We start from the raw sequence: 12,484 nt of genomic DNA, 5'->3' as shown, positions 1-12,484 counted from the left end.
TTGCTACATGTAGCTTGCTTGTCCTGGATTGCAATTCTCTGCTGTTCTCCAATAAACCTATTTTTGCTGTTAATACAACTGGCAGTTTTATTTTGAAGGTTAACACTTACATCAGCATTGCTGAAACATATATTGTTTTGATACTTTATACACATTTGAGAACAAAACTGACACTTTCCCCTTTCTTCGCAAGTCCTCAGAATGACAGGACCTGGTCATCTGGGTCAAACAAACATGACACTTTGCCTCGCAGCTTTAATTCAGGAGGCCCCAGCAAACATGAGAAATACTTCAACTAATATCAGTATTAGGGTCATCAACTCCTCCCCATCTGCATGAGACTGCTAATTTTAGCATCTCAGAACACCTCAGCTCAGTGCAAACTGGTACAACTGGTCATCCTACTAGTAGTCCTACATCGTAGGGCACAAAAAAGGAGAAAAGTAGAGAAAGGAAAAGGGAAAGGAATAGAAGAGAGAACACAATGGAAAAGAGAAAGGTGTCCGCGGTGTATGTGACTTTTGATGGCTCTCCATGGCTGCCATGGGTTTCTGACTCTTGCTTTGAGTTTATGATGATTACGGGTATGACCAGCACCAGCATTATTAGTGTAGTCAGAACTGATATTATATTGTGTACACATGTACCACACCATGCTAGTGTCTTTTATAAGTACTATGTCATTTCTTTCCAACTATAATCCTGTAATAGGTAACTAGTATTATTATCCCTATAGTAAGAAGGCCCCACTGAAGAATTAACTTGTTTTCTCTCAGGTCTATAAAGAAAGACACCAGAAAGTCAACTTGACTTTCTTAAGAGGATAAATTTATGGAGTATTAAAGGTAGCTCTCATTCCCTGAAGATAATCAGGGTAGCTGCAGTTAAGTGTGAGCTAATTGTTCAGAAAAAGAGTATATGCAAACCTTTTAGGGGTGGGGCTCCCTGAAGACAAGGCAGCCACCCTCAGAGGAATGGGCAGAGACCAGCTTTATTATTCTGCAAAAGAGATGTAATGAGATCCTTTGTACTTTAAGAATTAACTAGGAGGGGCTGCCTGCCCCCTGGTTGTGTGGATCCCTGGGGAAGGAAAGAGAGGGAACAGATGTTCCAAGTCCACATAGGGAAAGGCCTACCAAAATCTGAAGAGCCTTACTAGATGGCTAATCTAAAGTAGTGAGGTCTGTAACCCTGGAAATTCATGCAAGGAATCACCCCTAGCTAGACCAAGCCCCGAGGAAACGGATTATCCTCCCTGAAAGCTCCATGGCAGCGGACCCGGGAACCTGGATCAGGGGGAAGCACGAGGTTTTATGGCCTGTGTAGGACTGTCAACAGTGACACCAAGTGGCAGCGAGAAGCAAAGGCAGGAGCCTCTAGGCTCTCCCTGGCGCCTCCACTGTGCCTCAGGGTATGGGGGCCTTGAGGTGGGGTTTGCTCTGTGGGGTAACTACAGACCTGATGCAGCTGATCCCAAGACACTGAAAATGGCTGGAGATTCCTGGATTAGGCTGCTCTGTACTCTTTTCTTCTAAACCCACTTCCTTATTTCCGTAAGTGCTCAATTCAGAAAAGTGAGTAATTTTCTCACATGATGAGAGAGCAATGGCTATTGTATTTAGTGGAAAAATTGAGGCTGAGGTCATTTGATGCAAGGCAGGGGTGATGCTGTTCTGAAGATCAAACAAGGTATTTCCAGTCTCCTCCCAGGAAGCCTCCCTTGATCCTGAGTTAGGCGTTTTCATAAGACCTGTGCTTTCCCTGTTATGGGAGTAAAGGTACAATTGTGATTTCCTGTTGACTTGCTCTGGATTCCCTCGTTGACTAGAAGCTTGTAGAGGCAGGGACACTGTTTTGTTCACCATTGTATCCCTACTGCCTTGTATGTTTTGAAATCAAAGGGTTATTTTTATACCTGATCCATAACCCAGACTCAGGTTAAGGTCTGAAAAGAATGAGTTTTTTTCACTTTGATGCCTGATGCTGTATTCTTTCTCATAGTGTCTACAACTTGGAAGGCTGCAGACCTCTATCTGGAGGTCTCAACTTTAGTTTTAAGGGCAGGTCAAACAGGCTACTGCCCTGAGCTAACGCACCACCTGCCCTGGGGCTAGTTGTTCGAGCTACCGGCTTAACATTCTTTTCTTAGAAACTGTACTCAAAATGCAACCACGTGGCTTAATAAGAGTTTTCCAAAATGACACAGAAGAGAAATACTTTCAGATATCGTAAAATCACTTTTATTTTTTTACTATATACAACATTTCAGTGACCCATACATGACTGATTTGGGAGAAGAGATCTGGTTTTAGGACTCCTCATATCTTCTGTATGGGTGAATATATATTTTCCAAAGAACAGAGAAGGAAGCTGAATCATAAGATCTATGGTAAACATTGTCACAGGAGGAGTTCTTCTGAAGCTTAAAGGACATAGTTTGCAGACATATGAAAATAAATACTTCTTTATGGAAAGGGAGAATAAACACTGGAACTCTATACTAAGAGCCTGCGTAGATTAAAAAATTAATATGTCAAATGTGAACTCACAGATGATTACTTTATAGTGGATTATGAAAAGGAATTCAGAGATGTTTGGAGCCCATAACCTATGAGGCCAGTTTAATGGAAGAACTCTAATTTCCACTTCAGGGACAGAACATGGGGTTAGGGAAGCTGCTTGTCTGACCCAATATGGAATTTATGACTTTTACACTCCTCCAAGGCACACAATAGATGGTTAGTGAGTTGAAGCCTAACCACCCACGGACCCTTAATGATGTTATCAAATTCAGCTCTGGGAGCCAGCACTCCAGAACCTCAGGTTAGGGGAGCAGGGGAATGTGTAGGCAGGAATAAGCTTCTGATTCCTATCTCTTTGGTATTCACTCCCTTTGAAGTCCTGTCTGTGGACTAAGAAACTGGTTCCCATCTACTCATGAGGAAACCAAGAGAAATGAGTTGCATTTCTGAGATATTTCTGACCATTTCTTTAGTCTGATGTTTGGGAGCAAAGGTAAGGATCTTTTTTGAGTCTAAGAGCGAGTGGACTGATTAAGCACACAGTAAGGAGCAAGAGGCCCTTTCATCAGCTGGACACTGTGAGTGAAATTCCTAGTGACTAGAGTGACTTCAGAGGAGCTGAGCTTGCGGATGGATGAGATACAAGGGACGCGGGGTCTGAAACACCTGTTTTGTGGGACTGCAGAACACAAAGGGTAATGTCTCCTCCTTTCTCCTCCCCCCCTTTCCTCCCTTAGGAAACCCCAGTAGTAGAGATTGCCTTCAACCAAATAGCTGTTTCCATTTAACAATTATGTGCATTGCACTTTTCTGCTTGCTGAACAGCAAACTGGCTTTTCTCCTCTTTTGTTCTTCTCTTTCTGCCTGTAGGGCAATTTCCGCCTCTCTATTTTGCAAGGCCGGTAGTTCAGATACAGTGCTATGGTGATTACACCCACTCCAAGGGCAACAATAACGATGACGAAGATGGTGGAGCTGATTCCTTCATCCAGTCCTGCCCAAGCACAGAAGACAAAGTTCGGGAGGGTTACAGGGCAGAGAGAGTCCCTGCCTCTCCCAGCCTACCACACCCACCTCTCAGTTTCACCCTCCCTCCGCCCACTGGAAGTTTTCTTCTTTCCAGGTTTGGATAAGAATCCCAAACCCCTGGGGGATTTCCGTCCTGGGCCTGGCAGCAGGGGAGAGCCACAGTCACCTTGAACGATGACAGCAATGTCTTTGCTGACGGAGCCCAGCTGGTTAGTGGCTGTGCAGCAGTAGGTTCCCGTGTGGTTGTAGGCTGCCTTGTGTGGCACCTCAACGTGGAAGATCACTCCGTTCCAGGTACACACCAAGGCTGGAGTTGGGTTTCCCTTTGGGACGCACGCAAGCATCTGCTCTGTCCCTTTGACCCACGTCTGGTTGCCAGGGCAGTCAGATTCCTCTAACCGAGGCTTGTCTGGAAGACAGTCCCCCAGAGAACTGAGCTCAGTGTGCCACATTCCTTCCTCACCCAGAGGCTCAGCTCCCCCTCCTCCCCTAATCCAAATACTGTGTCCCTTTGACCCAACAGCTTTCCTTCCTGAGGGAAGGACCACTGTTCCCTGCTTTGGGCCATGTTCGTCTTTCCTTCCCTAGGGGCGAGGAGTCTGAGACGCATCAAAGGCATTCTAATGGATTCAGACTAAATGATCTGGGTTGTCCTATCAATGGTGGCTTCCCTACTTCCCATCTTTGCTTCTCAGTGAGTGAGGAGATGGGTAGGGACGACCCCAGAGATGAGAGATTTTCTACTTTTCCAAAATACAGATTCTTATATGAAAATTTCCCTCCTCAGCATAAACTCCCAAAACTATCACTTTCTGTGTCCTCAGCCATCAACCCTCAACTAATACCACCTGATCACCTTGTATTCTCTTTTCCATTCCCAGTTCCCCCTCATGTTTCTCCCAGCTCACTTTCCTGGGGCTAAGGTAAGCTTGGGGAGCTTTAATGTTATTTCCTTCTTTGATTTTTTTATTTTAATGAGAAAAATGTGGTAACTCTAATAATGAAGTTGCTGGCCAAGACCTCTGGAAATGAAAGACTAATAATAATCCTTGTTTTGACCAGAAAGATCCGTCTTCTACTCACATAAGACATGGAGCTGCATTGCAGTGGTTTTGATCAACCGTTGACCCTGAAGCTCCAAAGAGGCCTCACAGGAGAAATTTCGGCCATTATCTTCCTCCCTGGTGGTAAGTAAAAGCCAGGCAGGCTCCCCAGGGCCAGGGAGGTCTGGGGCTCCCTTCAGCCGAAGAGTAGGGCTGGGTGATGTTAATACATGCCCTGAACAGGTCACATTAATGTCTGTCCCTGCCAATGGGTATAATTCTTCTATCTCCAGGATTGGTGGAGGGAAGCCTATAAGAAAAGGAAAAAGAGAACCAAACATATTTCTCAAAACTCACAGCCACTTCTGTACTCTTGCTGCTGAAGGTGTGGTATCTAGGCAGACAAGATAGGAAAGACTTTAGATACCCTCCTGCCTCAGTGCTGAATGGCAGGAGCAGTGAGATTTGGGAACTTGAGAGCTCTTCTTACAACAAATGCAGCGTGCGTACATTTGGCTGTGCCTCTGTGGCAAGGACAGCAGGATGGCTTTTTTTTTTTTTTTTTTTTTTAAAGATTTTATTTATTTATTTGATAGAGATAGAGGGAGAGCACAAGCAGGTGGAGTGCCAAGCAGAGGGAGAGGGAGAAGCAGGCTCCCCGCTGAGGAAGGGGCCCGACGTGGGACTCGATCCCAGGACCCTGGGATCATGACCTGAGCCGAAGGCAGCCGCTTAACCGACTGAGCCACCCAGGTGCCCCTGGATGGCTTTTCATCTTACAGATTTTTCCTCTTTACCTCAAAAGTTGTTCTAGAAACAAGTTGAAGGACCCACAATCACTCTGTAAGTAGGATGGCCTAGGGAAACAGGGTGAAGGCTGAAGAGAACTACTGTCCCAATGCGTGTCTCCAACCTGCCTGCACTCATCAGAGAAAACTCACTTGAGAGTATACCTGGGAAAGGTTAGTAGGGATATTTACTGTTGAATCACCAAGACTTTACTGTGGAAGATTTCAGCGGCAGAGAAACCCGTTGCGGAAGGGAAGAGGCAGGTCACTTACTATAGACATGCACTGGCTCTCTTGTTTTCTGTTCCATTGGACCCAGAGATACAAGGCAAGACAGCTCCTGATCACCAGTCTCCATGGCCCGAACGGTGGCATTGGCCCATGCTGTGTCTCCTTTCCAGGAGACAAAAGGGCTCAGCTCCTGGTCTCCCAGGAACATGTGGAACATGACCTCTCTGGCTGGAAACACCCTAGACAACTCACAGCTCACAGCCTCTGCCATCCCAATCTCCAAAAGTGGGGAGACCCAGATTTTGGGGCTCTGAGAGAATTCTGCCAAGAAATGAAGAAAAGGAAAGAAAGGAGGAAAACCATGATAAATCATGTGCTATGTAGAACTCCACAACGTAGGAAGGGAGTGTGGCTAAAAGCTCTCTGTCCCCCAGGGTAAGTTTAAGGCCCAAGTAGAGGTAGAGCTCAATTACCCTCAAACCCTCATCTTAAACTTTGTGGGAACTTAGTCCCAAGGGCCAAGGTAAGACAAGGAAAATGAGCCTCAGGATCCTTCCACACCTGGGCTCTGACTCACCAAAGATCCGGAGTACCTTGATGGCTGAACTACTGTGAAAGAGCCCTCCACCATGTGAACTCAAGTCCAGTTCTGCACGGCATGAGAAATTACACCTGTCATCTTCCCTTTGGGCTTTGACATTGATGGTGACCTCAGCTCTTTGGGAGGCCACAGCCAAGCTCATAAAGTTCCTTCTATGTAGTTCCTGGTTACCCTGGAGAAGGGTAAGGGTGAGGTTTTCCAGGGGTGCTACACTGGGCACATGGCACTTCACTGTAAAGGCTTCATCCATGGCTACCCATGCAGGCTGCAGCTCCAGGATCACCTGCTCTGGTGGCTCTTTAAGACAAAAAGGTGGGCTTGATGAGAGAAGGCTACTCACTTCTCCAGAAAGAAATGATACAGGGACAGGCAGCTTGTGATACAAGGTGACTGTTACCCTTGAACCGTCTGATCAGCAGTGTCAGCTTTCTGCCAACCTTGCCCTACATGGAACGAGTCAGTCTTCTGACTCGTCTGCTCATGAAAGGTGGCCAAAGTCACAGCCAAGAAATATGACTGCTGAGGGGGAGTCCCTTGTGTTGACTGTTGCTGCCATTCTGGAGAACTTTCTCTCTTCCAGAGGTGCTTCAGAGGGACGAGCAGCTTCTGAGGAGCTCCTCAGCATCACATAAAAACTACACCCTAGTCTACCAAGCTTTTACCCCACCGAGGTCACACTTACTCTTATGGCCGTATCCGTGCCGGTGCTATTTTCCCACCTGTAAGACCTTCTTCACCCATCCCCATCACTTCAAATCCTTACCATTCTGCAGGAGGGAAGCTCAAGAGCCTCCTTTTCCATGGAGACTTCTCCAACTATCCCGGCCCATAAAGACCCTCCTTTCTCCAAACCCTATTTATTCTAAGAATTTGTGTCAAATAATTTAGCACTAATTGTATACTTTTTTGATCATTTGTAAGCTAGCATTATTGGCATATGCCTTCTGTATCTGAACATATGCTCAAGCACAATGTCTGGATGCCCTCTATGGTCTGCTCCTAATTTAAAATCCTACACCAAAGGGGGCGCCTGGGTGGCTCAGTTGGTTAAGCGACTGCCTTCGGCTCAGGTCATGATCCTGGAGTCCCAGGATCGAGTCCCGCATCGGGCTCCCTGCTCGGCAGGGAGTCTGCTTCTCCCTCTGACCCTCCTCCCTCTCATGCTCTCTGTCTCTCATTCTCTCTCTCACAAATAAATAAATCTTAAAAAATAAAATAAAATAAAATAAAATCCTACACCAAAGGGAAATAGAAGTAATTAGCCCTAGAATTCCTACAGTAGAACAGAAATCTCTATTAAGGTTCCTAATTCTCTCCCCTAAAAGAAATCTCTAATTTTTCCCTAAATAAGGCCTCGTCCTGTTCCCCTACTCTTCCCTTCCTCCTCAGCCCTACTCACGATACACAGTGATGCCAAGGCTTGTGTCCTTTTGGATCCCTGCACAAGAGAAGAAGCACTGCAGAATAGAATTCTCTGTGACATCCTCCAGGAGAAACTCCTTCCACTGAGGTCCTTTGTCCACCTGGGTTTTCTTTAATAAAGTCTCAATTCCACTGGGTCCGGGGTCTGGACAGGTAGTGCTGCAGTTGACCATTAGAGACTGTCCAAGCTTTACCAGGGCCTGATCTGGCCAAACAGAAACCTCAAATGTCTCTTCAGTAGCCCCTGAAATGATCAACCACATAGGCCAAAGACTTTGGTGAGGAACACATGACCCAAATAAAATACAAAGCTGATTCTATTTGATGGTTAGAAATAGGAAACCTAGGGGCATCTGGGTGGCTCAGTTGTTAAGCGCCTGCCTTTGGCTCAGGTCATAATCCCAGGGTCCTGGGATCGAGCCCCACATTGGGCTGCCTGCTCAGCAGGAAGCCTGCTTCTCCCTCTCCCACTCCCCCTGCTTGTGTTCCCTCTCTCACTGTCTCTCTCTCTGCCAAATAAATAAATAAAATCTTAAAAAAAAAAAAAAAAAAAAGGAAACTTACCCTGAAGAAAAAGTTACAAGGAACTTCTAGTTCCTTGTAACTTTAATAAACAAATTAAAACTCTGATTCCACCACCATTCCCTCCACTCATCATCTTTCTAGGGATCTTGATTTCTCTATTAGTGTCACCTTGGAAACTATGGAGTTCTTAAAACTCATGCCCAGGAAACCATTCTCTTCCTGAGCTTCCAGAGGTCTTGGAAGCTCCCAGGATTGGCTGCTGAGGGCTCTCAAGGGGTTATCAGGCCCTGGAGAAAAGAGCTTTGTTACTTATACCTCAAAGCAGTGTTTCTTTGAAATTATGGTCTAAGGACTGCCTTCACCAGAATCACCTGGGGTCCTTGTAAAACTGCAGATTCTAGCTCCACCTCAGACTGAATGATTAAGAACTTGTGAAAGTGGGACCTGGAAGTAATGCAAGTGAGCAGAACAAGCATTCCTGATGACCCATATGCATACCAAATCAGAAGAACCACTAGCCTGAAGGTGACTCCTAGGGTCATTCATTTCCCAGAAAGCTTTTCACCTCTTCTCAACATGAGACTATTCCTTTTTGCTTTGGTACTAAGGCAACAGATGTTTTTGGATGCTTAAGAGTTTAGTCTGTTAGGGAAATCTCAGGTGCAATGAGAGAGACATCAGGTATATTTTAGATGCCTGACATAGGTGAGAGGCAGTCTTCTGAAAGCTTCCCTACAGGTCCCTTTTAGCTACTCCGTGTCCACCATCTGCTTCGTCTCCCAAATACCAGTCCCATCTAGGAATACACAACTCATGAGGCCGAGTTACCTACTAAGGCTCCAGTTCCTTTCTTGCCATCCAGAGAACTCCCTCCTAATTGAGCTATGGGCCCTCTCCTATCGAGACCCTATTGTAGCTTTTCATGACACAGAAGGTGGCAACAATGAAGTAAAAATATTCTCAAGAGTGGAAAAATAAGACAGTCCTGGGGCAGCAGGGAGCCAAAGAGAGAAGGCATATTTCTTAAGGAGAGTTCTCTCTAATGGTCTATTATCCTGTCCCTCAATTCGGGTTCCCCAATTATAAGCCAGAGATACCTACAGATTCTGTGTCCTAATGATCCCAAAATAGGAATCTCTCCCTAGGGTCCAGACAAGTGTCAATTTTTGCCCTGAAGTACTTCTTATCCTCTTTCTCATTGGCCAGCCATCTGCACCTGGGTACATACTGACTAAAGAAACTGTCCCCAAATAGCCTCACCTGGGAAAGGGATCAAGGCCAGCAGGGCCCAGACACGAAAGAGCAGCACTTCCATCCTTGTGAGAAGGGCCAAAAGCTGGAGAGAAAGGAGAAAACAATGCTGGAGAAAGTGATCAAAGAAAAGCAAAAGGATATAGAAAATTATTTCTTTGATATTGTTAAAGGTCAGCCCCTTTCCTAAAACCTTGCATAGTCTGGAGAAATTGTAGCAAGAGTAACAGTGGTATGTTGTGGGTGTACTGAAAGGACATAGGAAAATAACAGAGGATATTAGATTGAGACTCTTGTAAAGCTTGTATTGCATTTATCTGTTTACAGATTTGCCTCCATCTGTTTGAGTCAATAGAAGACTGTTAGCATGAAAACAAAAAATGAAGTTTAGAGAGATGAGATCGGCCAATGTATATCTAGCATTGTCCAATGGAAAGTGACCCTGAATCTAGAAAACATGGTCGCTAGAGTCCCATTCTCTGATATAAGGGAGAAATGTTTCATCACGGCTCTCTCCTCATGACCTCTATGAAATATCCCTCAAGACAATCCATCTCTTTCTGATCTGCCTCCATGTTCACCAAGCAACCTTTGGATTATTAATTTGGCTAAGTGTAAAGTGTCTACTTCTCTTTTCTCCACCAATCCATACCAAGTTTTTTTCTTTCAAAACCCCATTCAAGCTAATTTCTTCTAAGAAAGTTTCTTGACTAACCCTGTCCCACTTCACAATCCCTTACTTACTACACGTGGTACCTCACTTTATGCCAAACACGATTTCTGAAGCTATGTATATTAAAATGCAATTCACTTTAGTGAATTATTTTTAGTGATGAAATTATTACTATGCTAGGAGTTCCCTGAGGACAAGAGACTATATTTATCTTGCATCTCCACCTAGCACAGTGCCTGGCATGTTATGGGTATTCCATTAAATGAATGATTACCCTCTAATTCTGTATCTGAATGTTCATGCATTGGGTTTCACACAGGTGTACCTTTACGTGTATGCTGGTCTGAAAGAGGTTGTTTTCTTGGGGGGGGGTGTCTTTTTTTATACATGCATAATAGGCACATCAAGATTTATAATCCCAAGTGAATGTTACTCTTCAAATACTTTGGGAAAGCAATATATTTATTCCAGTAATGACACCATTATTCAAAACTTTTTTTGGAAGTGATTTAGAACTGGCTTTTAAGCTACATAAGAAATATCAGTATCTTTCTTAAACTATTTTATTATTCTTTGAGCAAAAATGATATGACTCAGACACCTTATTCACCAGACTTAGCTCTGAGTCTCTTTCCAAGGAGGGTCTCCTATCATTGAAGATATTCTAAAGTTACCCTAGACTCTGAAGTTTTAAGAGTTTTAAGTAATAACAGCTCTGTTTGAAAAAGTATAAAAGCCCCGAGTGGAACTGCTTATATTCATACATTATTCCAGCAACCAATTATTGAGCATCTACAGTATTCCAGGCTTTTAGTGAGGTGCTGAAGTTACCAAGATTCATCCAATGACAGTAGGAATTCCTGGAAGTTACTAGGAAGGACAAATATAAATAAAAAGAATATTATGTCAAGTGTTATTTTAAAAATTCCCAGGGGGGAGGGAGTAAAGTGAGAATTAAATGACTTAATTCAAGCCAGTGTTTAGCTCAGTTCCTGCTAAGATTTCAGTAAGTTAGTGATGATGCTGATTGTGTCACTGTTGCTGAGGCTGTCAATAATGACAAACTGATCAAGGAGCACTGAGGAGGAAATCATTACTTCTCTCTGAAGGAGCTGAGGTTTCTCAGACACCTCCTTTGAACTGGTTTTCTATTACGACTGGAAGTTTATTAAGGAATGAAGTGATATGGAGAAGAGGTCAGGCCAGACTTAACTCAGAAAATTCAAGAAGTTCAATATGGGTAGAGGACAGCTTATAGGGAAAAGAATTTGGGTAAAGTTAAGAGAAGTAGGTATACAATTAAGTAGGCAAGTAGGAATTTACAGAGTTTTTAAAGCATGGGGGTGGGATGATCAGCTTTATTTTTCAAGATGACAACACTGGCAGTGTGTGGGAAAAAGAAAGATGAAGAGAAGATTGGTGGCCATGAGATCTGTCAGAAGGCTACTGCAGTAATCCGAGGGAGATATGAGAGGCCCTGAAGGCAGGGATGGCTGCAAAATTTCTATACAGATGACGTTCAGGGGGTCTCAGTCTGGTTGGAAATAGAGGCTAGAGGTTGTGTTTACATAGTACACATACTGGTTTTACTTAAAATGTATCTTACAGATCAATAAAAATAGCATTCTAAATATTTTTTCACATATTTAGAAAATATCAATTATTCATATCTAGGATTTTGAAAGTGGCATGGAAAGGGCGGAGGAAAATGGCATTCCCACTGTTTGAAGGGCATGTATAACATTCATTCAGCTATATAATTTTTTTTAAATATCAGTCACATTAACTTGGACACTGTAGAATTCCCATTTATTCTTGTATTTCTTGAGGTAAAGTGCTCTCTTCCTAACACCCACTCCAAGGTAGGCACTCACTACTGATCTGTATCTCACTTCAATGACTCTTTCTCAATCACATCTTGTCTAACAGCTTTTAACATTAGAAACCATATACTATGTTCCAGGCTTTGGAACTATGCTGAGTGGTTTACTTCAGTTATCTCATAACAATCCTATGATTACTGCTAGTTTTATAGATGAAGAGATGGAGGCTAAGAGAGGTAAAGTACCTTGCCTCAAGTCACACAACTAATTAAGAGGTAAAGCCGGGATTCAAACCCAGACATCTTGACTACAGGGCAGTGCTTACTATTTCACTGCTTTTTTATATTCAGCGAATCTAGATTATCTGTGCTTTGATGGGGTCACAGTGCCACAAATAATACCCCATAGAGGTTAATCCAAGAGCTCCTTCTATTTTAGTCATCTCTCCTTAGCTTACTCCTGTTGCCTTTCTCTGCAAGCCTAATCTTGCTGTGAATGAATCTCATGATTATATTCTGCTCCTAGAGCCTTAGCTAAAAGACTTCCCATCTTTGATGTCTACAAGCCAAGCCAGTT

At 43.9% G+C, this 12,484-nt stretch overlaps 1 protein-coding gene across 1 annotated transcript; it reads right to left on the bottom strand.

Annotated features, from left to right (window-relative positions):
* Positions 1 to 3,313: 3,313 nt before the first annotated feature.
* On the bottom strand, positions 3,314 to 9,476 carry LOC116648118 (intercellular adhesion molecule 5). Its single transcript, XM_032429946.1, has 7 exons — positions 9,422 to 9,476; positions 7,614 to 7,880; positions 6,191 to 6,511; positions 5,656 to 5,934; positions 4,635 to 4,904; positions 3,718 to 3,960; positions 3,314 to 3,516 (listed from the first exon to the last, which is right to left on the bottom strand). The coding sequence occupies exons 1-7, from the start codon at positions 9,474 to 9,476 to the stop codon at positions 3,314 to 3,316; spliced, it is 1,638 nt and encodes a 545-aa protein (XP_032285837.1).
* Between the last annotated feature and the right edge of the window lie 3,008 nt (positions 9,477 to 12,484).

The sequence above is a fragment of the Phoca vitulina genome, unplaced genomic scaffold, assembly GCF_004348235.1.
Source record: "Phoca vitulina isolate PV1807 unplaced genomic scaffold, GSC_HSeal_1.0 scaffold41, whole genome shotgun sequence".
NCBI classification, from domain to species: Eukaryota; Metazoa; Chordata; class Mammalia; order Carnivora; family Phocidae; genus Phoca; species Phoca vitulina.
The sequence above is the reverse complement of the archived record's forward strand: the minus strand, read 5'-3'. Positions and strand labels throughout refer to the sequence as shown.

Coding starts and splice junctions, on each gene's coding strand:
- LOC116648118 (XM_032429946.1), bottom strand. CDS start 9,476: ATGGAAGTGCTGCTCTTTCGTGTCTGGGCCCTGCTGGCCTTGATCCCT. Junction 7,881..9,421: donor GGCCTTGATCCCTTTCCCAG/GTGAGGCTATTT, acceptor TGATCATTTCAG/GGGCTACTGAAGAGACATTT. Junction 6,512..7,613: donor CCTTGGCATCACTGTGTATC/GTGAGTAGGGCT, acceptor TTTGTCTTAAAG/AGCCACCAGAGCAGGTGATC.